At 41.0% G+C, this 26,233-nt stretch overlaps 1 protein-coding gene across 1 annotated transcript in view; it reads left to right on the top strand.

Annotated features, from left to right (window-relative positions):
- The window catches only part of trappc12 (trafficking protein particle complex subunit 12), a 37,924-nt gene extending 12,447 nt beyond the window's left edge, over positions 1-25,477 (top strand). The window contains exons 4-12 of the mRNA XM_072689132.1: positions 7,303-7,416; positions 12,019-12,157; positions 14,197-14,309; positions 15,200-15,272; positions 19,399-19,472; positions 21,567-21,665; positions 23,332-23,435; positions 23,624-23,711; positions 24,502-25,477. Coding sequence (XP_072545233.1) covers positions 7,303-7,416; positions 12,019-12,157; positions 14,197-14,309; positions 15,200-15,272; positions 19,399-19,472; positions 21,567-21,665; positions 23,332-23,435; positions 23,624-23,711; positions 24,502-24,744 — 1,047 coding nt within the window. The 3' untranslated portion in view covers positions 24,745-25,477. The remainder of the gene's footprint in view (positions 1-7,302; positions 7,417-12,018; positions 12,158-14,196; positions 14,310-15,199; positions 15,273-19,398; positions 19,473-21,566; positions 21,666-23,331; positions 23,436-23,623; positions 23,712-24,501) is intronic.
- Positions 25,478-26,233: the final 756 nt, after the last annotated feature.

The following is a 26,233-nucleotide window of genomic DNA, read 5'->3' as shown; positions in this document are numbered from 1 at the left end:
TTAATTTCATAATCCTTTTTCTTTTTTCCCTTTTTGTTTTTGTCTTTTTACTTCTTTTCTGTTTTCTGTATTTCTTTTTCTTTTTTTACTTTTTTTTCTTCATTTCATTCTGTATTTCCTTTGTCTCTTTTTTTCTTTTCTTTTTTTCTTTTTAATTTTTTATTTCTTTTTTTCTTTCTTCCATTTGTGCTCTCTCTCTTTCTCCCCCACTAAAGGATCTTTCAGTTGAGCTGGTTTAAATAGGTGTTTTTTTAAGGGATCGAATACGGGTGTTCAGATGTCATCACTGTAAACAACTCTATTTGGTTCAGTAATTGCAAAGTCATGTTTGCTGTGATGGAGACTGAGTCAGCAGATGGATGGTCCGGTCTGGTGTCGCAGACGCCGTAGGCTACACTCCTTTTTATAGGACTCTGACTGGTTCACCTGTTCTTGGACGTGTGGTCCAGTCAGTGAGCCGGTCCAGCTTGGTTCTGTGTAATACAGAAAAAAGGGTTGACTCGTCACAGTAAAGGAACACTTTTTGGATCCTTAAGAGCCATATATGAGTGGTTAAGCCATTCAGATGCTTCTTTTTTTCTTTTTTTCTTTCTTCTATTTATGCTCTATCTCTTTCTCCTCCACTAAAGGATCTTTCCGTTAAGCTGGTTTAAATCTGTGTTTTGTTTAAGGGACTGAACGCGGGTGTTCAGATGGCATCACTCTAAACAACTCTTTTTGGTTCCTTTATGTTTTAAGATTTCACCCAGGCTCTCATTGTCATTAAGATCATCTGTGTTAAACTCAGTTGAATATGATGCTGTGTGGCGGTGCTGGTGGTGGCGGCGGAGGCGGTGGGGGAGTTCTGTGTAACAGGATGTTAAAAGAGTGGAAGCCTCTTTATCTGGAGGCTGCTCTCTCTGGAGGACGGCAGCAGTGTACGTTGGTCTGTTTTGGTGCTCCAGCTCGCTGAGGGAAGCTGCTGAACTTTTAATCTTCAGCTCTATTTAGTGGAATCACCCGTTTTGATCTGGAGCTGAAGCTCATTTGCAAAATAGCCTGGTTCTTATTTTCCCCTCAACTTGCTCTTAATAGCCTGTGCTGCAAAAAGCATGCTCGCTTCCTCTACCCTGTGTGTGTTTGAGGGTGCAGCCTGGGCGCACATGACTCTCTGATGCAAAGTGATGGTGAAGTGTGGGTTCAAATGTGTGAGTTGAAATGCACTCAGTAATTGCAAAGTCATGTTTGCTGTGATGGAGACTGAGTCAGCAGATGGATGGTCCGGTCTGGTGTCGCAGACGCCGTAGGCTACACTACATTTTTTAGGACCCTGACTGGTTCACCTGTTCTTGGACGTGTGGTCCAGTCAGTGAGCCGGTCCAGCTTGGTTCTGTGTAATACAGAAAAAAGGATTGACTCGTCACAGTAGAGAAACCCTTTTTGGTTCCTTAAGAGCCATATATGAGTGGTTAAGGCATTCAGATGCTTCTTCAAGTCGTCATTGAGGAAGTAAGTGAACTCTTTGGAAGTACCTAGTTTTTGATTAGAAATGCAGTGTAGTCTAAAGTAATGACACACACACGCACACACACACACACTTGTACTGTTTGTACACTGAGGAAGGGTCCACAGAGCAGGCTAGAAAAAGTAAGTGGTCCTCTGTGTTAAGGACTTTTGCAAGAGCTATTCGGCAAAATGTGTTAATTAGGAAGATGCGATTGGTGTAGGTTTCACAAGTGCTTCACCCATTAAATAAAGACACACAAGGCCTAGTGACAAGGCCTTACCAACAAATCTGTTCTTCCCAAGAAAGAAAGAAAGATTAGTTAGCATAAACCACACCTCAATGCAAACAACTTTCAGAAGACCTCAAAAGACGTGTTCCAGAGATTGCATGGAGCTTAAAAATACTATTAAGGCATTGTAATAGACCTGGATGTACATCAGTCCATGGTTGGACAAGTTGTTAGGGCTGTTGCTATGCTACTTAGATGTAGGCTTCCTGTTAAGATTACAAAAAAAAAAAAAGGTACAACAGGCCGTCCTGGGAGAGGTGAGGAAGAATCCAAGGGTACCAGCATTGACCCATAGAAAAACAAGAACACTAAGCACCAACACTTAAACCTGATCCCAGCTGTGAAGCATGGTGGAGGGAAAATCATGATTTGGGACTACTTTGCAGGGTTGTAAAGGTCAGTCAGAACATTTTACAGAAGAATGTAAGGGCAACAGTCCTGGACTACAAGCTGAAGAGACAGTTGAGTGGTGCGACAAGACAATGACCCAAAGCACACATGGCCTAGAGACTGATGAACTGAAACACATCCGGGTAAAAATCTTATTTGCAGCTACAAGAATCATTTGGTGGAGGTGATGGTGCTGTTGAAGAGGGATTATAATGTTCTAGGGTTCACTTACTTTTTCTAGCCTGCACTGTGGAGGTTTTCTTGATGTGCTCACTAAAAGAAATGAACATTACAGCTGCTTGTGTGTAATTAGTTGAGTTAGTGTTTGCATATAATTGTGACCTAGACAACAATAATAGATAATTTCAGTGGCTTCTTCCATAACTTCCTTATCGTTGCAACTGTTCATAAGCATACATATGTGGAAATGTGTGCTAGTTGGAAGCAGATGGACTGAGCGCCACTGTATTGCGAACCCAAACAGGCAGCTTTCCAAATAGCCTTCATAATTTTAAGTGAGTGAAGTTAAAATGGGTATTACTGTACTTTTGATTCATCCATTCCCAGTAAGTGACTCGACTGGTACAGTTATGGTCGGCATTCAGGCTCCTTTTCACCTTAAATTGAAATATCAGCTGAAGGCTATGATGGGTTCACTGTGCTCGGTTATTTATATGTGTAGTGTAGATTTCCGGTGTCTACGCTGATGAAAATTGAGAGGCATGTGAGTGGTCTGGGTGTGTTGTGGTAAGCTTCACAGTGCAGTCATCGATCTCTGTCCAGTTGCTGATTTTTGATTGTTTCAGGCTCAAACGTTTCCTTTTCTTATAAGAGCTGTGGGTGAGAGAGGTGGGTGATATGAAGTGTTATTAATATCGAGTTATTGAGTTGGTGTTTCCAACCTGCCTCGTTTCAGTCCTCCCAGCTCAGGACTGTAGAACTTCCAACTGGACACTTGGAGCACATTCAATCTTGTTAGATTTTTTGCAAGCAGGAGCTGCAAAGTGTGTACACTAGTAACTAGGGCTGGGTGATGTGGTAAAAATACTATATCAGGATATTTTAATACTTTTTTGCGATACACGATATTGATCACGATACATCAGTACTGACAGATCCTTAAAAACTACTATTCAGAGACTCTCCCGTACTGACGAGTGATCTTTATTCAACATCTGCTGCTCTCCATCTAATTAAACCAGTCTAATTACACAGCTTGTAAGGAAACCTGCTGCTGATCAGTGTTTATTAAGCGCTGACAGTATTCTTAATATGCTTAGAAAAGCACGTTGTGTATCACAATAACAAAATTTATCACAATACGATAAAATATCATCATACTGCCCGGCTTTACTAGTAACAAACCACATGGTGTACCACAGCAACCACCTGAGAATACCTAAGGAGACCATAAGCTCCCTGGCATACCATAAGAACCACTTGGAAAACCTGAGAAACCAGGTTCACATATCAGCCTCGTAGCAGCCATCTAGCAACCACTCAGCAATAACATAGTAACCACCTCAGATACCATAACAACCCCCTCTCACCCACCTAGCAACCCACAAGCAACAACCTGAGATAGCAACTATAGCAACTGCCTGGCAGCCACCTAGCAACTTCATAGGAACCACCTAGAATACCATAACAACCTATTTGCAAAACCATAGCAACCACCTAGTAATCCCCTAGGATAGGGTTTTTTTTTGTGTGTGTATTGTGAAGTCTTCAAGCATGGTTATATTCCATCTCTGCTGTTCTGGCCACTTCAGGGCCAGGGTGTATGTGTGGCTTTAGGACACTGAGTGGTCAGGTGCTTTGCATGAGCTGCCCTGGCAATCCAAAAAGCTCCTCCTGTGAAGAGCCCATGATAATAAGACTAATCCAGCACGGTCAGAGCAGAGGAGCTAGAGAGGCTTGTGCAGCATACACATGTGAAGAGTGTTTCAATTACAGCACAGCTAAACCCAGAGCACCTGCCATTCATCTCCACCGGAGAGGGAGAGGGAGAGGGAGAGGGAGAGGGAGAGCGAGGGAGGGAGAGAGCGGGAGAGAGCGGGAGAGAGAGAGAGAGAGAGAGAGAGAGAGAGAGAGAGAGAGAGAGAGAGAATATACTTTTACTGCTTCTGCTTTACTCTGTGTTTGCTTCCCTCTCTCATTACACTTTCCTGATGGGAAGTTCTCTGTTTCTCTCTCTCTCTCTTTCGGGATGCTCTCTTTTCTGTGTAAAATCCCTTTGGAGTTACAGGGCCTGCACACTATTTTTTTCCTCTCCGTGGGTTTCATTTTTCCCATTTTTCCCTGAATTCTGTCAGTAGTTGCTCTCGCTTTGAAGCTTCTACAACCTGTTCTGTCTGTCAGTGGTAGGATTCACTGGTTTCTTCTTGATTTATCAGTTAAATGATCAGTGTGTGTGTGTGTGTGTGTGTGTATATATATATATATATATATATATATATATATATATATATATATATATATATATATATATATATATATATATATCATATATCTTGGTCTTATAAATACCAAATCATCTATACTAAACCCATTATAATATAATAATAGGTCTTCAAAATTTGTATACTACTATAAATCATTTGATATATGATGATTCTTTTCTAGTATGCTATAAAAGTATACTAGTACTGAATATTTTATAGTGGATACTGTATTATGTAGTAACTACTGAATAATATGTCTTAAAATACCTACTCATCTATAGTAGATACTAAATCCATACTTCAGAAACTCATTTTCTGTACATGGAGTCTTCCGTACTAGATACTGAATAATAGGCTTTAAAATGAAATACAAATCAGCATTAAAGAAAAAACCTTTAAAGAAGTGTATCTCTTATTTAAAGATGTGTAACAGATGTCCTGTAAGGCTTTATACAGATAATCCTGTAGACCACCAACTGACCAGTTATCAATATGATAAATAAAACATGCTGCAGTTTTCTTCTGCAGCTGAAAGTTTGTACGTTTGTTTTTTTCTGTCTTGTTGGTCTTTTGTACGTTTGGGCATTTCTTTCTTTTGCAGTTCCCAGTACCTCTCACTGCTTTTTGGTGCAGTGTGCAGCAGCAGCAGCAGCAGCATGCTTGCATGCCCTCTGAAGCGAAGCATAAAACAAATACTTTATCTGTTTTGTGGGTACCGTGCAAACCCCGAATTTGCAGTACATCATAATGGACCTCCATTTCCACTTGCATTGACTTTTTTATGTTCTGTCTCAGTGGCTGCAGCTGCTTTTGCCCATTTCCCTGCCAGTCGTTTTCAGCTTCATTTCCCACTCTAATGAAGATTTAGAGGCACCAGTGCTGCAGAGAGTGAACCAGGGAGACATACGCTAGAGGAGGGAGTGCAGAGCGAGCGAGCGAGAGAGAGAGACTGGGGGAGAGTTAGCAGGACTTGGATGGACAGCGGGAGAAGAGTACAGTAGAAGAAAGGGAAGCATGTCAAACGAGTGAAGGAGTGAAGGGACAGTGTGAAGAGTCTTGAAGGTCCCTGGTGAGCAAAAGGAGGCAACAGTGGCATGGATTTAACAATAGCGATGTAGGGAGTGTCCGTGAAGATGCTACAGTGCAAGATCAATATGTGAGCCCATCACTGAACCCAAATATTATAATAATAATAATATATAATATCCAAATAAACCAGTAAAATCATATTCCAAGCCTTTCAGAGTGAGAATGAGAATTCATTAGCTGTGAGAAGGTGTGAGTATGAGTATATAAAAAGGATGAGAGTATGAGTGTGGTGTAAGGCATGTGACCAGTGTTTAGAGTTGAATAGCTCTAGTTAAAAACCATGCAGGGATGAACTGTGAGCGTGCAGGGTGAGGCTTTCTGGCACAGCGTGATGGTGAATGGAACACGCAGGTGTTTTAAAGGCAGCTGAACTGGTCTGGAAGGCAGGTGAGCATCACAGAGCAAGAACGGATGTTTTTGGGGTGTTTAGCTGAATCATTAAGGGTATGAAGGATTCACTACTATGTTTTCTAATTCTAGGGGTGCTGATTTTGCATAGTAATGTTCACTGCTGTGATTGGCTGGCATTACACACAAATGTTTAATGTAGAAACAGTTATTTTGGTAATTTGCTCCGAAAGTAGCTTTTATTGATGTGTTTTATTGATGTACTAGCCCCACTTAGATAATTCTAATTTCTGCTAGCCTAGTGATAGGGATTTGCCTGTTGTGTAAGCATCATGGGTAACGCTAATGAATTTTGCCATTATATTTAATTTTATTTTGTTTTATGCTGCTATAAAATGCCACAACTCAGTACCGTTACCCTTGACGCAAACGCAACAGGCAGATCTCTATTACTAGGCTAGCAGAAATTAGCATTATTATGTTACTAGTTTAGCGCTTCCGAGGCCATGCGGAGCCATATTCATGTAAAGTCATAATTTTGCTGTGCCGCCTCAGTCCACATGCTCCTTACACTTCAGATACTGGTTCTGTTTCTCTTAGCTTGTCCAGAAATGCATGTGTTTACTTAAGGGATGGCTCAAAGCACCATTTCCACTTCCCTATAGTGGGAGCCCTGGAGCAAGAAATGCCAATTCTCGCATAATGCTGCTTTAAAATTGGCTAAATTTAATTAAAGCTGATTCTACAACTAATCAAATACTAGATTTGATACAAGAACGGATCCGATCAGATTAGTTCTTTCCGATATCTGATCCAGTATTTTCTGAAATCAACCTGTCAATTGTTAAAGATATGCCATCTTTAATCACACCGTGACATTTTCCACAATATCGTTCTGCCCCGACTCCATAATGATGTCTATAATGTCACAGCTCAGTTTGAGCTGCTGCAATAAAGCCTGTGCTCACAGGTAGAGGCAGTGCTACTGATACTGTTTTATGCTTGCGCTATAACTCCTTAGGCCCTTAACTAAAGGTCTAGCTGTAATGAATAACATTCTGCTTTAAAGAGGGTGGCCACTGTGACCTTGTCATCATTACGGATGAGCGGGACAGTGCTGCACTCATACACACTCTCACACACTCTCACACACTTGCACACACTCGCACACATGCAATACACCCTCTCCTCCTGTGTGAGCAGCTGTTGGCTTAATGGGTTCATTTCTCTCTCACCTTGTCCCACGAATCAACAAGAGCACCAAGAACTGGAGGGCAGCGGTGGACCTGACTGGCAGACTGCTGACCGCTCACGGCCAAGGCTACGGCAAGAGCGGCCAACCCACCAGCCACACCACCGACTCCCTGCAGGTGAGCAGAGCACCACAGCCACCTGGGTTATGTAGTCTCAGGACATTGGCCAGACTGCTGACCACATGCCATGACCAGAAAAGAAGACCCTGCGGAATAGTTATTTACAATGCTGGCTCGAACTTGAGCTAGAGGGCACGGCTGGGTGCTAAAACTAGAGGTTTGATCAACGTTGAGCAAAGCTGGGGTTCAGAAGTCTGGGGACACCTTGCCTTTTTTTCAGATGTTCTCTTTTGTGTGTTTACTTTTCAGAGGAGTTAGAAAATCACAAGTCACAAGTCATCACATTTTTACTCAATCATGTTAATAAAAGTTAATAAAAGTGTTTAAGCAAGATTAAGGATATTTTTACACTAGTAATTTGTAGACGTATGCTAAAAATAAAATCATAACATGCATTGCCAACACCGGATGTTTACAAACTGTTCCGTTGGAAGCACTAATTAACCCATAGGTAGGGTTAATTGGAACAGACTGTAGAATTGGTAGCAGCTCTCTCTTACTGAGGTTGCAACAATATATCAGAGTTAGGTATACCGTGGTATAAAAATAAAATAAAGAATGATTATTATATCATCTGCCATTGCTTAATACCAGTAATCACAGAGATTCCTGCCAATGTCTTTCCATTTCAGAGTTCAGAGGAAAAAAAACAAGCAATTAATCGATTCATGGAAAAAATAATAAGCAGATTAATCCAAAATAAATATAATCAATTGCTGGAAAAACAGCTCCAACAAGATAATGAAATATTTACTTATTGTATTTATTTTTTTAAAAGGACACAATTTACATTTAATTCCATTAATAAATAGTTTTAAGCTTTTCAAGCTCAAAATAAAAACAAATCTCTCACTGTTACTGTGAAAATCTCCTACCTTTGCAACCCTACTTCTAACAGGTTTGATAAAACACTATTAATCAGTACAGTTCTCTGTGGTTTGAAGATTATTAACTAAATACTGAAAAATGAATCAAAATAAATATGATTATTAAAAACACAGGCTCAAAAATAAACGTTTAGCTTGGTTTTGATACCCCCCCCCTTATGCACCCCCCACCTATTGAGTCGAAACAACACCCCCCTCCCTTTTCATGTCGTTCAACAATCATTTCAACCAATGTTTTCACGTCTTCGACCTTTCGACCCGTCGCTGATTGGCTGAAACAGTATTGTGCTTCTCAGTCCTGAGCCACCTGACCGTTCTCCTTTGTGTGGCATGCCCATGAATCGGATTTGTATCCGATCTCGGGCGGCATATGACTCAAATCTGATTTGTGGAGATTTTTATTACTGTATATCCCCACTCTGGAAACCCGGCCCAACAGCAGTTACCAGCAGCGGTGTAGGTTATATGCATGAATATAGTTATTGACTTAATCAGACTCCATAAAGATGAAATAATATTGAGTAATGTCTGAATAACTTCAAGCATGAAAACCCAAAGAATGTTATTTTAAAGTTAACCTGGCAGTATTCTCTTAACTGCAGGTTAGAATAATAAACAACGTAAACCAGTAGGCTAAACCTCATGTTGGTTTAAGGTCGCACAGATGGATTTATTAATGATCCACAAAACATGTTGAGTTATATGATAGAGCTGAGTAATGAACAAAGTAATGAGGCTATAACCCTGATAATAGAGGCAAGTACTATGTATGAATGTCACCATAACCCCCCAGTGTATAGTACTACCTGTAGGGTATTAAAGGAAAGATCAGAATGAGTATAGAGAAAGAGAGAGAGCCAGGGAGAGGTCTGGGGTGTGTGACCTACCCCTTTGGGATTGGCACTCCCCTTGGCAGTTCTTACTCAGAGACCCTGACATTTATCTGGACCAGATCGTTATCATTTACACAGACACTGGTCTAACCAACGTTACAACCCCCATACTGGCATACTGTTGAGGTGGGGCTTAGACAGAGCAGGAGGGCAGAATGCAAAGTTTATAAGTTTACAGTTTCTCCTACAAGATTGGACTTAACATGTCCACACAGCCCTGAAAACAATCAGATCTGTGTCACATTAAAGCAAAATAATCAGAATTGAGCTTGGTAATGTGAACCCAGCCCTATGTTCTCACAAATACAGTTTAAAACTTTACTTACAATAAACCTGGTAAGTATTTCATCTGTGAAGTTATTATAGATGATTTAAAAAAAAAAAATCATTGCTAGATAATGGGCATTGGAAATTGTAGTGATTATCAACTGCTAATTATTCTGTGTTGCAGTATTTTTAATTATTGTTTATTTCAGGCCAGACTTCTTTTTCTTTTAACATACTGTGCAGTGTGTACGTGCTTGGGCGAGAGCCTCATGGACGCCACATGGGGATGTAAAACGTGTAGTGTGTCCCAACACAGTGTTATTTATGAAGCCCATTATTCATAATAAGCACATTGGTATTCTCTCTGAAGTGCTGTGATTTGCTCATGAGAAAGATGTGTTGGCACCTTAGTTTAAGGGCTGTGCAGTGCACTGTTTCAATGCTAAGGCACCGAGTGTTTGAAGTAGCACTGTAGCCCGGCTCTCTGGCCCTACGCCCACTCTGTCCACGCAAACGTACCCATCTCCCATTGGCTGCCATGTCAGCCATATCAAAGAGCTCCATCTCTCTGATGTCTCAACCTCCAGTGGCACGCATGCATACATTACACTCTGCTCACTCTCCCTTTGTTAATGGAAAACTACTGACTTGCAATATAAAAGTTTTAGCCCTACAGGCTATATAAACCACATTAGGCTAAAGAGTTAGATTAGGTCCTTAGATGATTCTGACTTTGACTACCCGTTTCTCCAAGTCGTGTTGCTCATGTAGTTGTGGGATATTTAAGGATTTAAAAATGCTGGAACGACAGAATTCACTGAATGTTTAGAAGAGTGCCTGCTGCAGAACGCCCACTGAGCGTCATCATTACTAACCCTCAGGGCTGTAATGATTTTTATATATATAAAAAGAAAGATAAACAAAATAACAAGAGCAAAAGAGAACATTAAAATGTTCAGTGAATCGACTGTGATTAGGTGCAGAGTTGCATAAGAATGCAAGTTTGTATGTACTAGCGTGCCAGAAGTTTGGATTCACTTTCCATATATATGGACTAGATTACATTTCATATCTTTCCAACCCGATTGATAAAACACTATTAATTCAGTACAGTTCTCTAACTAAATACTGAAAAATGTAAATTTGGGCATGCTGTTGAGGTGGGGGTTAGACAGAGCAGGAGGGCAGAATGCAAAGTTTAGAAGTTAGTATAGTTTTGCCTACAACCTAGCCCTACATTCTCATAAATACTGTTTCAAAACGCAACTTAAAATAGACCTGGTTAGTCTTTAATCTGTGAAGTTATTGAAAACTGGCTAGATTATTTAAAAAATCAGTGTAAGATATGGACAAGATTACATTTGACATGTCCACACAGCCCTGAGAAAATCAGATCTGTCACAATAATTAAAAAAAACTTTAGCTACAGTAGCCCTATTATATATATTAAATCTATTATTAGGTTTATATATATATATATATATATATATATATATATATATATATATATATATATATATATATATATATATATATAATGATATAAAATCAAGCCCCTAGCCATGCAGTCTGCCTTTAAAAGGAGGTTCTACAGTGCTCGCTGAATCCAGGGTGGTTCTGTATGTAATAGGAGGACAACAAGTCAGCTGGTGAATTTTTTTCCCTCTTAGATCTTCCACCATCAGCTGTGAGTGGTATTATTATTGAACAGTGGAAGTGTTTAGGAGGAACCACAGAGAGCAGCTCAGCCTTGAAGTGTCAGACCACATAAAGCTACAGAGCGGGGTCAGGGTCGAGTGCTGAGCTTAGAGCGAAGTGCAGAAAAGTCTCCAACGCTCTGCTTTAGAAAGGGATGTCATGAAAGCTCTTGTAGGTGCATTTTTGTCCATATAATGTATAGTTATTTCGCCATTTTTGTACACTAACAACCCTTACAGGTTCTTCAAAAAGTGAATAATTAGATATTTTTGATGAAATATATACCTTGAAATGTGATTTTTTTATTTTCCTATTTTGTTTGTATTTATCAAATACAAACAAAATAGGATGATTTCTATATACTAAATAACTTTGCTTTACAGCTAAATCTGTATTTACACGTTCCTAAAGCCTTCTAATCCTATTAATTATTCCATTGACCAATTTATATATAATACAAAAACATTGGAGTCACTTTATACTGCACTTCAGCGACATCTTCATGCTTCATTCCAGATCCATTGGGGTGGTGTACAGAGGCAACACTACAAAAATGACCTAAAATGCTCATGGCACTGGCTGTTTATACATCTCCCTAGTTTTTCATTATTTTATAATATAGTATTTTGTAATCTTTAAAAGACTGTGCACGGTTTGTTATTATTCAGCTAAGTCTATTTTATGAAATGCCTAATCTAAAACTCTGAATGCCCCATTAATCTCGAAAAGAACTGTTTGATTTCTCACTTAATAAAGTAAACAGTGACTGTTTATATATGACTTTTATGTGACTCTACTAACTATTTCCATTTGTATGGTTTTAATATAAGCATCTCTCCCTTCTGTCCTCGCAGCTCTGGTTTGTGCGCCTGGCTCTGCTGGTTAAGCTGAACCTTTTCCCGAATGCAGAGATGGAGTTTGAGCCTTTTGGTAATCTGGACCAGCCAGATCTGTACTATGAGTACTATCCTACAGTATACCCAGGAAGACGAGGTAACTAACGTCTGAGAAACTCTGTGTGCTGCTTGTACACATTTGTACACAAAAAACATATTTATTTGTACATGGGTTGATGGATTAAGATACAGGTAAATGTCACATGCCTGTCTATTCAGATACAATACCCTCCTGATTGAAAGAATGGCTTGAGAAGTTGGCTGACACATAGGGGCTTTGAAAGCCTTTTTAACATACTGTAGCTAAGAGTGAAAGGAACATTTAATGGAATTGTAATGTGACCGAAGGTACGTGTCTTAGACCATATTTAAAAAAAGGCAGGAAAAGAAGCAGGTTTGGTCACAGCTGTAGGCCATTTACTCTCTTTGACTGCTGGTGTTTGTCTTTTTCCGCTTTCAGTTACACTTCAATTACCAGCACAACAGGAATTCATGGAAAAAATGACAACCTCACACGTGGCTTTGCTTTGAAATACAAAGGGTCTAATTAAATTTCTTGTGTGAAAAGGCCTCAGAGCTATGCAGAAGTTCAGTTATGAAGGAAATGAATAGTTATTCTCCATTTCCTGCTCAGTACATACATTGCATAGGAACTTTTCATGTAGTTTAGTGAGAGGAGACTTGTGAATTGTCAGCCATCTATAAGTTTTCTCAGTAGGTATAAATGGCATAGAAAGGCATTGACCACTGCAGCGCTGTGCTCGGTGCCTTGGACTCCTCTAAAGAGCCAAGGCAATCAGCGCAGACATTAAGGCTGGTCCTGTCTGGGTCAGATGACCTCTCAACCCGGCACACAGCCTCAGGCACCTTCCACATATCAAAGAGTTACCCGATCAAAGCCGGCGCTGAGGTCATAGGCACACATCTCAACTTATTGGAGAGATAGAAACAGAAGGAAATGGTGTATAAATGTTGAGAGAAAGAGAGAAGCGAGAAGGAACGGGAACAGCCTTTGAGTGTATATGTCTTATCTCTATTCTTTAAAAGTTAGAATTGTATTTCTTTTCTGTACAAAACAATAATCTGATCCGAGTCTCTTAATGCTGACTGTCAGCCGATTCCGAGCTGCTAGAAAAGAGCATTTCCCCCATAGTTCGGTTTCTAATCAGGCGGAATTCAAGAGTAAAGATGGGATGGGAGGAACAGGATATCTTCCTAAATGAAAATTAGTGAAGAGTTTAAATCCTCCTCTTCTGACAGATTAACTAACACACTCTTTACCTGCTGCTCTGTGGCCGTCTGCTGTTGCTGTGGCACGTTTACAGCAAGGCTCTGAGCTAACTCTAAGATAAAGTTTTCCTCTTCCCCAAACTCTCCGTTCCACCTTAAATAATGCAGCAGTTACAATCTGCTGCTGAAATGAACTCCCTGTAACTGCAGCACTATTTAAGGTGGAATGGAGAGTAGCATTAGACGGCAACTTCAGCTTTAGCTTTAGTCTGCTAACTTGTTACGTCGCCACTGTTATCAGATAAAGATGTTCAGATAAAGCTCTGTTTGAGTTTTGTTTTGATGAACTTTGTCTATGGTAGTTTTCTAAAAAAGTGAGAAGTTGGTCTGCAGCTGAGGATTATGTCTATAATTGGAGGCTAGAGGACGCCAGACGGAGGTCTGCTACAGCAAACGTAAGGATCGGAGGTGGATCGGGACCTTTAAAGTCGATATCCGATCCGTTCAATATGCCTGGATTGATCCCCGATCTGAAAAAAACGCCTCTCAGCTGACTCCAAACACGTCCAGATCTTCAAATGTTTTGCACAGACAAATTAGTGTGGTTTAAAACATGATGTAACTTGAAGTCAATAATAAAAATAAAAATAACCACCACTTTTGACACTACATACAACAAAGGTATTAGAATTGTATAATACTTTCAGCTGTAAGTTTCCTGCCAATTATATTAGTAGAAAGCTTTTCATTATGTTGTACTAGTGGCATATTATTTTTAAAACACTTTGTACATTTTGTTTTCTGCCACACTGGCTTTACATTATCGATTCCAAACTTTTAAACAGTGGTGGACGTGTCTGAAGTTGTGTATTTTTGTTTTTGTTTTTTTTTGTTTTTTTGGTTCAGGCTCGATGGTGCCGTTCTCCATGCGTGTGCTGCATGCTGAACTGCCTCAGTACTTAAACAAGCCCCAGGAGTCCCTGGACCGCCTGCACAGCATGAGGAGCGTCTGTCAGAAAGTGAGTGAATCCAGCCCACCCCCGGTCCAAAACTTTGCAGCATACAGCCTGCCTCGCCTCTGCTGTGCGAAAGGCACTACAAAAAAAATAAAAGATATCTTAGCAAGCAAACTTCTCTTAGATGTCTAATAAATATCTAATACTTCTTATTTTGAGATTATTGTAGTAATAAAAGATTAATGAACTCATTTCTACATTCTTACATAAAGTGTCTTTTTTTGATTGACAAATCATTTTAATTCAGGAATTATTTAACATATTTAACAGGTAATTGAGCTTTTATTTAGAAATACTTCTTTTAACAAGCAGCATTGCCTCTGTGGAATAAGATACTTTCGGTAGATAAAATTACTTAAAACAAATAAGTAAAAATCTTATGCTTTTAACAATAAAACAATAGGGTCTGAGAGGATTTCACTTGCTAAGATATTTTTGCAGTGTAAAAATGCTGTTTTTAGTCTTTGTTTTACAAATTAATAAAAATTAAATGATTCCATTATGCTTTACTTGAACCTTTGCATTTCAAGTTATTAAAAGGACTTTGTACAGGAAGCTGTACTAAATAAAGGAGCTGTCCAAAATGATCAATGCAAAACAAGCTGCAGAAGATAATCGAGAAACTGTAAAAAATAGAAAATTTAAATTATTGTAAAAATTTATATGCAGAATTCATTATATTAGAAAAATTATCATTATTTTCCTTAGAAATTACTAGATGAATAAAAATGAATAGATAATTACAGTAGCTTATTGATCAAGTGAAACTTGAAATACTGATTAAACAAAATGAATAAAACCTGTTATAATTTAATAAATTAACAAATTCACTTTTGAAACATAGTGTAATTAGCTCACTCTCAGGCTCTGAAGCTGTTCTCCTCTGTGAGCAGATCCTGGCCAATCTGGAGGAGGGCCTGGCCGAGGATGGCAGCATGATGACCCTCACTCAGGAGAACAGAAAAGGTACCGCATCCAGCCCAGTGCTCCTTTATTTATTACATGTGGGATGCTGAGAATTGTCTGTATGATGTTGAGAATTGTTGAACATTATATAAAATATACTGCAGGTATTGCACTTTTAACTAGGGACCATACTGGGGTATGAGCGTTATAAATGAGTTAGGACATGCAGCTATTCCGGTGGTTCCTAACCCTGGTTCTGGAGGACCTTCTGTCCTGCATATTTAACATTTCCCAGCTCCCAACACGCCTGATCCGACTAATCAGCTAATTAAGAAGCCCTGCCTGAGTTGAAGTGGGTGCGTTGGAGCAGCAAAAACAGTACAGTTTTCACGACAGGGCTAATCCAGGACCAGGGTTGGGAACTTGTAAGGACCACTAGACTTGTTTTAGTAGGAATTGTGTTTTTTGAAATTAGAGCTGGGCAGTATGACGATATTTTATCGTATTATGGTAAATTTGGTGATCGTGACACACAACATGTTTTTCTAAGTATATCAAGGATATCGTCAGTGCTTAACTTCATTACAAACAGTCTAATTAGTCTACTTTACTTGAGGTATGAAGTGCAGCACATTTTGAATAAAAATCACTGTACTCAGTATGGGAGAGTATTTAAATAGTAGTTTTTAAGACTTTTTGGATACTGATGCGTTTTGTCTGCGATATTTGAATGTCTTTAAATATCGTGATATAATATTTTTACCATATTGCCCACCTATATTTTGTATTGAATAATGTACATTAAGATATGGTTAACATGAAGAACTAATGATTTATAAAGGACTAAAATACCCATTTTTTATTGTATGCAGTTTTCAAGAGTTTAACGTAACCTTTTATAAAAATAGTATAAAAATTATGGATAATTCACAGTATTTAAAATGTAAACATTAAATATTTGCATATTCAGATTGCAATCTGCATACCTCCAATCAACATTTCACTGTTGCAGAAACAAACAGTTTGTCTTTCCAGCACTTTATTATTTTTCCAAAGCTACCATTACATTACTGTACAGCTCAATGAAGCTCAAAAACAACTTTATATTATATTACAAAATAAATGAGGTCTAATAGAATGAGATAACAATATATTACAGGAATCAATGAGGGGAAAACTGTGAATCTACTTTTCTTATTAACAAGTGGGCACTGGGTGAAATAACAGGATTACAGTGCGGAGCAGGCTTCACACGCTGGTGTTGGTTCCTGGTTTGTTTCAGTGTCGGGGCACAAAGTTGACACCTCTATAAATCCTCCATACCCGATTGACTCGCATGCCCAGAGCTTTCTGGAGAGTTGGTTCTGGTGGATATAAAGACGAATGTGTGTAGAGTGGAGTCTATGATGTCGCGTCCCGTGTGGAGGGTCCCGCAACCCATGGGTCTCCAGAGAAGCTGCCAAGTGCTGACAGCTTGGGCGGCCTAGTGCTGTTCCTGGCTGGTGCCTACCCTCCCTCCACTGCTCTAACCCTGAGCCACAGTGTCTGGAGGAACCCAGAGGCCTTTTTCGGCAGTAATGCTGGCCTCTCCCCTCCGCTGACCAGTGGTCCTGTGGTCAGATTTAGAGGTTAAAGACAAGCCTGGGAAGCTCTGGGAAGCTGGATTGTTGTGAAAAAGCCCTGATAATAAATATTTTTCAAATCAGTGTTATGTTATCGTCCACTGGGGCCAGGAATCTTCATTTTTGTATTAATACATAATTCCTCAACTATTTTTTTCCCCAGTACCTTAAAATACAATAAATGTGAAATAAATAATACCTTCACAACAATAAGAACTATATTCATAATTGTGGGGTGTATGAATGGATGACTCCTACAGTGTTTTCACACTTGTCCTGAGTACCCAGGATTGCTTTTGGGCTTATTTGAGGGATCAGGCTCAAGATCCATGGTTTGCTTTCACCCAGAAGAATTCCATTCGAACCGTGGCTCGATTGCATGATTTTAAAACGTCACTCTTCTGCGTGCATTTTTGTAAAACAGTACAATCTAGGTTTATCTGTTTATTGATTTTCATTATTTTCCTAAGATACAAACGCTCAGAAGGCTTTTCTGCAGTCATAGCATTTAATCCTTGCAGAAGCGCCTGCAAACAAGGATTCGGAAGGAAGGGTTTTTAGCCATGCAAGTGGTGAGTTGAAGCAGTCACGTGACAAAATGAGCCAATCGTGCCACCCCAGAAGCAGTGCCGGGAGCAGATAGCTTCCACACCAGCAGCAGACTGCACCAGAGTTTGAAAGAAGCGCACCCCAAACCACTGACTTCAGGAATTCAGGCTCAATACTGACTTTCATGCTTGACCAAATGTCAGTATCGAGCCTCTGGTCCTCCTGAAATCTGTGGTCTGGGGTTCGCTTCAAGGAAAGCCCCTCTCACAAGGTTTGGCAGCCTTCCTTATATAACAGCATACATGCAAATGAAAAACTCCTGTAAATTTGTACATCTGTCACCAAATTGAGAGCAAATTGCCTGCAGCCAGACTCTATAGAGAGTATGCACGTGACTTCACTGATGGTGGGAGTCGCTGTGGCCACGCCCACTGAAGGACAAAAAATGAGCCATGCATACATTTGCATTTGGGACAAGTGTGAAAACGCCCTTAGTTCCACAAAGAACATTGTTTGGTCCTTCAGACCTTTAAAAAATCTAAAGGCCACTGCCTAACACACATGTCCCGCACACAAGCGTTTTCTTGCTGGCTAGCATCAGTCTATTAAGTCTAGCTGCAGGTAATTTGGCGACAGACGTACACATTTACAGGATTTGCTCATTTGTATGTTAACTGTCATACCCAGAAGTCATGGGAAATGTCTGGGAAAGAAATTAGGGTAAACCCTAACAGAGATGCACGGATCAGGATGGCTCAGACTCTGGCTCTTTGCTAAATGTGATGCTCAGGCGCCATTTTTCACAAAGCACCTTTTTGCAGAGATCCGGGTCCGAGCCTCTTTTAATTAAGCCAAAGGCGACAGTGGCAAGGAAGAACTCCCTCACACTGAGAGGAAGGAGGCTTGAGACGAACCAGGACTCAAAAAGGAACACATCCTGCTCTGGTCGACACTGGGTAGCACAGCAAATACAAGAACAACAAGAAAAACTGGACAGAAAGAGAGAGAAGATGAAGAGCTGTGGCTAATTTGACAGCAGGTCATTAGGAGTTTGGAGAATGCGAGTGAGTGTAGGACACATGCTCAGTGCTGATGTGAAAGTCCATGCTGGTGAACCTGTCATATGCACAGCTATGCAGTGGTGTCTAGAGTGGTGAGAATGCATCAGTGTAGGCATTCAAAGCAGGACAGCAGCGTGTTTTTGATTGTACGTGACATGGAGCATCACAGCGGCCTGCATTATCGGTCACTACTTTAATCATTTAGGTATTTGAGTGTTACTGGATTGTTTAATTCATTGGCATGCCTGCAGCTGTCATTATGCAATGTTTACAGGTTTTGATGTTTAATCCTCCAGAGACAGAACTGCTGCTCCAAAGAGACACAGCTGTGCACTCTGAGGAGCGCAGATTCCATCACTGTGAATGGCTTATTAGAAGTGCCATCTCTGTTCTTTCTCTCATCATTTTCATCTTTTACCACAGTAAATTGCGGCTTGAGATGCCAGCCTCTCCTCCCCTGTCCTCTCTTTCTCTCCTCTCCTCTCTTCTCCATCTTTCTGTAGTCCCTCTTCATCTCTAAACAGGCACCAGATGCACTCTAGCTGCAGCTCAACACAACTCGCTCTCCTGCTCCCTGTTGATGAACACAAACAAGCTATGCACAGTATATATACACACGCACACACACACACACACTTTCTCTCTCTCTCTCTCACTCACACACACACACACACACACACAAAATAATATGAGGACAGACAAGCTCAGCGAAGGGGCCTACAGTAAGCCGGAGGGAGAAATGAATTTGATTGTCGCAGTGTCTTTTCCTCCATCGCCATTCGCCGTAATTCCCTCTCGCAGACAAATAATTGATGGCTTGGAAGGGGGGGAAAGGGTGTGTGATGCTGAAGGGAGGAAGGAAAGACTGCAATTGGCCATTCCTGTTTTTTTTCTCTCCCCCCTCTCAATATCTCTCTCTATCTCTGTCTCTCCCTCTCTCTCTCTCTCCTGCAGCCTCTATTCAGCTGTGGAGGTCACGTCTGTGCCGGGTGATGTACTCCATGGCAAACTGTCTGCTAATGATGAAGGTATGTGGGTGGTGGAGAAGAGCTGCTGCAGAGACGCACTACCGTAGTTCTGCTTATACACGCGCCACAAAAGCCTCCAACACAACCAGCAGCCGAAGACGACCAGACCGAATAAGAGCTTTAATACAGGCGGTTTTGTCTTCTTCACAGTCTGGACTTGTTACACTTGCTCTGGGTATGGGTTTGGGGAGCCTCTTAAATAGCTGTTTAGTATCTGTGCTATACCAGATAGGAGCTCTTCATGTCATAGAAGAAGCATTTTTGTGAAAGAGATATAAGAGAGACACTATATGTCCAAATGTTTGTGGACACTCCTTCAAACGAATTGAGAGGTACTGCCAATAGGACTCTCTGGAGCAGATAAACATGAACCTTTTGGCACCATGCTGCCTAAGTATGGGATAGAGGGGTATAAACCCCCCCAGCGGAACTGTGTTCACATGAATGATGGTGCACCATCCAATGCTTTTGTGATGAGTTGGGGAGTTGGGGGTGAGATGTTCCTTACTAATTCTCTTGTTGCTGAATGCAATCAGATCCTCACAGCAATGCTCCTCCAAAATCTAGTAGAAAACACTCCCCTTTCCAGCAGAGACAGTTACTCCAACAAAAGCAGGATAAACTCTTGTTCAGGATGTGTCTTGATTTAATGAGCAGGTGTCTCGATACTTTTGTCAATTCCCCAGCTAGAGGTGATTTAGACTTGCTTTTTCCCTTTTGTCCTTTTTTTAAGCTGTAAATATGTTTTAGAAAATAGGATTTGGCCATTTCATCTCTCGTCCTCACGGCACAAACCACCTGAACTCCTCTGCACCTGTTAACGCCTCCTGCAAGTGTGTGCCCCCATTAATAAGCAGCTTATTTATAGCTTTCCATTTTTCCTTAAGGTCTCACTTTAAGGCGGGGCTTAGGAAGAGGTCAGCTAAATCCAGGCGTGCACTGCTGTACTTTGCTTCGGCCCTCTATGCGCTTTAATAAAAGTGAGAGGCGTTCTGTTTGTTTGCTTGACCCAGCTGACCGCTATTCACGGCCCGGTGTCTAGACATGAGCTTTCGGTAGGATATTGGATCAGAAGCAAGGGCATTTACTCAACCCATGCTTCATTCCTTCAATCCAAAATGTGATCTCCATTCCGAGGAGCGATGTGTGTTGGCGGCGCAAGGTTCTAAAAACGCAGGCTTGTTGTCAAGCTGGAGAAAGGTCACCAAAAGAATGGCGCTCTACCTTTAGTTGTTTGTAAGACCTGGGTCTGTGTATTGCTCTTAGATTGTTTTTCTTTGTCAGGAGACAGGGGAAAGACTTGGTGCAGAGATAGAGTGCCATCTGCTGGATAGGGGCTATTTCTGCAGGGCTTTTTTTCTTGTGTTGCAAACAAAACACTGCAGGTCAAAAGTGTGGAAGCAAGCAGTTACTTCTTTAAAAAACTATTAAAAAACTATAACATTTTTATTTTACAGTAAGGTCAATTTGTCAGCAACCAACGCATCATGAGACATGTGGAGGTGTGTGACTGGCTATGTATGTGAAGGTCTGGCACCCTGTCCAGGGGTTTCCTGCCTCGCTGAAACATTCTGGATAGGCTCTAAACCAAGGAAAGGCAAGGGGGCTGGAGTCCAGCACAGTTTTCCAGAGTCCAGCAAACTGTGCTAGACTCCAGCCCCTGTTGCCTACCCCTGGACTAGAGTCCAGCACAGTTTGCTGATATCCTGCTAAACAAGACATACTAAACCTGGCGATTCACAACAGGTGTGTCTGAGCAGGAACATGGAGAAAAACAATGGCCCACCCTTGCTGTAGACCCATAGCAACCCTGACCAGGATGGAGCAGATGATGAGTAGATGAATTAATAATTTAACACTGCGATTCAGTCGTGACGTTGCGTGACTGCGACGTTTCAGACTTTTGGCTTGTAATGTAACTCCCCATATAAGAGCTGTATCTCCGTCTACATCAGACCAGGCCTGCTGAAACGAATAAATCCAATGTTGGGGATCTCTCTCACGACACACACACTCCCTCTCTCTGCATCCTCATATTTTCTCCCCTGCCTCTCCTCACACTCATCTTTCTCTCCTCTCCCCACACACTCGCAGGACTACATACTGGCAGTTGAGACGTATCACTCCATCATCCAGTATGAGCCACAGCAGAGAGTGCAGCTGCTGAGCGGAATAGGACGCATTTTCCTACAGGTGAGAGGAGGTCATTTCTCCAAGAAGCCACTGCAGTAGCTACTTGGTCAACTCTAAAGTGCACTTTTTATTACAGTGGGTTTTTTTTTTGACTCTACAGACAGTACTTGCTTAGTTCAGCAGTATTTTGCAACTTTTAATGCTTTGGAATTTCACATTTTATGAACTTCAACTGTAGCTCAGGTTATGTTATACTGTACCAGGGGGCTTTAAGATACTTAAACTTTCAGATATTGTTTCTTCACTGTTATATTGTTTCTTCTTCATATTTTTATTTTGTCATAATTTAATATTACCAGCTGTCCTTTACTTTTTTTCAATTTCCTGATGAATCTACCATTAGAAACAATTAAAGATGACAAAATCCTGGAATGTAACTATTTTTGAGATGGTCACTTCATGTGACTAGTACCTGGATTGTATCTTGATAAGATTTTAGCCTCATACATTTACACTGGGTAGTCAAATGCGTGTCCAGTCAGTCAGACTGAAATCTGATTGCTCTGCTACTGCATGCCAGGTATTACTGGTGTTTCGGTTGAGCCTGGTGGGGCTTTGATTGTCGGGTGGGGCTTTGATTGTCGAGTGCATCTTCAGTCCAGCGCAGTTTGCTGATATCCTGCCATAACAGACCTACTAAACCTGGCGATTCACAACAGGTGTTGAGATGAATCAGGTGTGCTTAAGCAGGAAAATGTAAAATTATTTCCCACCCCTACTGTAGACCCCCCGCAACCCCCCTGACCAGGAAGATGCAGATGATAAGTAGATAAATGAATAATTCAACATGTTAACACAGCTGATTCGGTTCTTCAGGCTTCAGAAGCAGCTGATGGATCCGTCTAGATCCTCTAAAGCACACAATGTTTTAGAGGCTTGATTTAGGTGGTTGCTATGGTGTTGCTAAGTGGTTGCTAGATGGGTGCTAGTGTTGTTATGGTATTTCAGGTGGTCGCTATGCATTTGCTATGGTATCCCAGGTAGCTGCTTTGGTGTCTCAGACTCCAGTTAGTCTGAATGAGATCGGATTGCTCTGTGGCTCTTGCTGCATGGCAGTTATCACTGGGGTTTGGGTTGTACTGGGAGAGGTTGTGGTTGCACTGCTATAACCTGTGGCTCGAACGTGTCTCAGACCTCCTCCTAAAGTGGTTTAAGTGATGGGATTTGTATCTGGTTTAAAGGAGTCTTGGGTTTACAACCGCATTTTTTTATGTGATGTATTATTCAGAAATAATCCTGATACTGATACAAGATGCATGAAGTGACCAGGGGTAAACAGGGTCACAGTATTTTAGATACAGAAAAAAAGAAACTTGGGGTCAGATTTTAAGTTGAGTGCATAATTAAGTGTAAATATTCTTATTTACACTTATTTTATTACACTTATTTTTACACTCTTATTTTTTAGTGTATACTGAAATGTGTTAATGTATCAATTATTCCATCATTACATTTAATTTACTTTATTTACAGCAACTATTCTTTAACAACCCTCGAAAAAAAAAATCTGAACGTGTATCGTAACGCTACTAGTAATCTTTGTATGTAGCCAACAGTTTCGCCAATTAGTCTCCATCCTCCACATGTGCTTCAGCATCACAGCTGTCTCTGAACGGTTCTGTAGTGATTTGGTGTCGTACCCAACTGATCTGTTTTTGCTTTTAAGATTGGAGACATCAAAACCGCTGAGAAGTATTTCCAAGACGTGGAGAAAGCCTGTCAGGAACAGGGAAAAGGCCCAGCACAGGACACCTCTGTGTTAATGAACAAGTACGACTGCATAACAGAATTGTGTTCTAATCTCAGCTCATCATTTTCAGAACTTTCCTTTTCGTCTTTGTGTTTATAATAATACAGGCTTTATTGTTGATAACCGCCATCATCATCATCATCATCATCATCATCGTCATCAGCACAGGGTCGCTGATGTTAATAACCATCCTTTGTTTTTTTTGAAGGGCATTTGTTTACCTCAGCCAGAACAATTATGCAGAGGCGCACACGTGTTTCTCCAGCATCTTGAAAATTGATCCCAAGAATCCTGTGGTAAATACACGGCCTATTTTCTGTCATTATCAGTCCAGACTGCTCGTTGACTTTTATTTACTTGAAGCTCGGATTGGATTAAATTTCTGCCTCCTTTTCTCGAGCATTTCAAAGACGCACATCATAAACTGTATGTCCAAAAGTTTGCAGACACCTGCTCGTCCAGCGTTTCTTCTAAAATCAAGAGTATTAATAGGATAGTTATCTTCTCTTTGCTGCAGTAGAAACCTTCTCTACTTATTTGGGAGGGCTTTACCTCAAGATGTTGAAACATTGCTATGATGGTGAGATTGCATTTAGCCACAAAAGCAATAGTGAGGTCAGGTACTGAGGTCATATGATTGGTTCTGGATCACAGACACCTCTCCAACTCATCCCAAAGCTACTGGATGGACTTTCATCACTCCAGAGAACAGCACTCCAGTTTCACTGCCCCAAGGCCAAGTGCCGATGCTCTGTATTGGCCATGGTGACCTGAGGCTCATGTGCGACTGCTCCAGTGCGTTATGATACTGTTGGGATTATATATGGGATATAAGCTGTGAGTGCATAGCCGCACACCTGTAACAGCAGTGGGTGCACCTTAACAAAGTACTTTTGGACATATGATTTATTTGAACCGCTTCAAGCAAGCACAGTACATTCAGTTAATAATATTAAGGCTTACTGTTTTATTTATTTGCTATCAATCAATAAAAACAATTATTGATAATGAATTTAAATGTAAATTTAAAGGTGAAACACAACCAAAATGACTCAATAACACTTGCTTACTTTTGTGGTCCTCCAGGCAAACAACAACGCAGCTGTCTGTTTACTCTACCTGGGTCGTCTGAAGGAATCCCTGGGTCAGCTGGAGAGCCTGGTGCAGCAAGACCCAGCCCTCTACTTGCACGAGAGCGTGCTCTTCAACCTGACCACCATGTACGAGCTGGAGTCCTCCCGCAGCACGCAGAAGAAACAGGCTCTGCTGGAGGCCGTGGCTGGTCGCGAAGGGGACAGCTTCAACACACAGTGTCTCAAACTGGTCTGAGGAGCCAGGAGCCTTGGATTCCACAGCAGACACAGAGGGCATTAGCTCCACATCAGAGCCCGGCTGTTTGGCCGTGCACCAAGAAGCAGCTCCAAGATATCACATGACCGCTTTAACAAGACCAAGCTGAAAATGCCCCTGATCCATATTTGCAGTTTTTCTAAGACATGGAATGTTGTGTGTGACCAAAACCAAAGCAGACCTGTAATATGCCCTGTAGGCACATGGAATGGTGTGTGAAGTGAGCTCTTAAACCAATGTTTCCTGCTTTTCAAGCCCAGGGAGAATGTAAGTAGATGTAAAATCCCAAAAAGTGTATATATTTGAACAAATCTTACAAGTAACCTAATTTGCATAAAGCAATATAGCCATAAAGTTCCAGGCTGAGTTTCCTAAAAGCATTGAAGAGTTAAGGTAACTTCCACTATTAGTAGAGTATTTAGTACAATACCCTACCATGGTAGGATGATCTCGGTTCTGCAGAGCTTCTGAGAAACTCGCTCCTGACTGTTTTATTTTTAATAGCATTTTTAAGAAAGTGACTTGAGATTGCCACCAATTTCTGATGATCTTCTGTTATTTTAATGTACCTTTAACATGCATTATTATTATTATGACCGTGTTTGTGTGCATGTATTGCTGCTTGTATGGTGTGGTGATCAACTGTACTGTACATTTTTGGATACTAGAAAAGGAAATCTTGTGAATCTAAATAAACGTAAGCTGATTTCAACATCGTCTCTTGATGCCTCTCTGCCAAATAGTTGAACTTTGGATTCTTCTGTTTACAGCAATGCATTCTGGAGATCCTGATCTTTGTCTAGGTGCTACTTCAGTCTTACTTTGATTTTTTAGTTTTTTCTTTTGTTTTCCTCTCTGCAAACTTTGAGGGTAGATTCCTGTACATTGACATCAGCTGTGGCAGGAGCTACTTGAAACCTATTGGTCCTGTGATGACATTTTTGGGTTGAGTGAGACAGCTTTAGGCATCTTGCAGTCTTGCCTGACCTGGATTTTTTTCTTTTTGTTGTCAAACTGTTCCTCTTATTCTTTATTGATGCTGCCAATAAACCCACCTGTTTGTGTCCCCCCCCCCAGCACTTGCAATGCTCCCAACACTAGGAGAGGAAATGCTTAACATGTCTTCACATGTGTCCGAGGAGATGACCGCCAGCTCTTTTCAAACAGCCACCAACGCGCTCTGAGGAAAGGGTCGGGTCCCAGGCTCCACCACACCAGCTAACAGACTGTTTGTGCCGGCCAACACCGCTTAATGATTGGGGTTGATGAGGGGAGAGAGCAACACCTACCCACCCGAAGTGAGTACGGCCAATTGTGCTCTCTCAGACTCTGGCCACTTATGGCGAACTCGCAGCTCCAGATATTTGAACAGCTGGTTTCTAATTGTTCTGAGATCTTTTTAAATCCCTTCCCAGACTCGTCTGCACCTACAACCCTCTTTCTGAAGGCCTCAGAGAGCTCTTCACCA

This window comes from Salminus brasiliensis, chromosome 10 (assembly GCF_030463535.1).
Source record: "Salminus brasiliensis chromosome 10, fSalBra1.hap2, whole genome shotgun sequence".
In the NCBI taxonomy this organism is placed as follows: Eukaryota; Metazoa; Chordata; class Actinopteri; order Characiformes; family Bryconidae; genus Salminus; species Salminus brasiliensis.
Note: the sequence above shows the minus strand (reverse complement) of the source record. Positions and strands in the feature narration are given on the sequence as shown.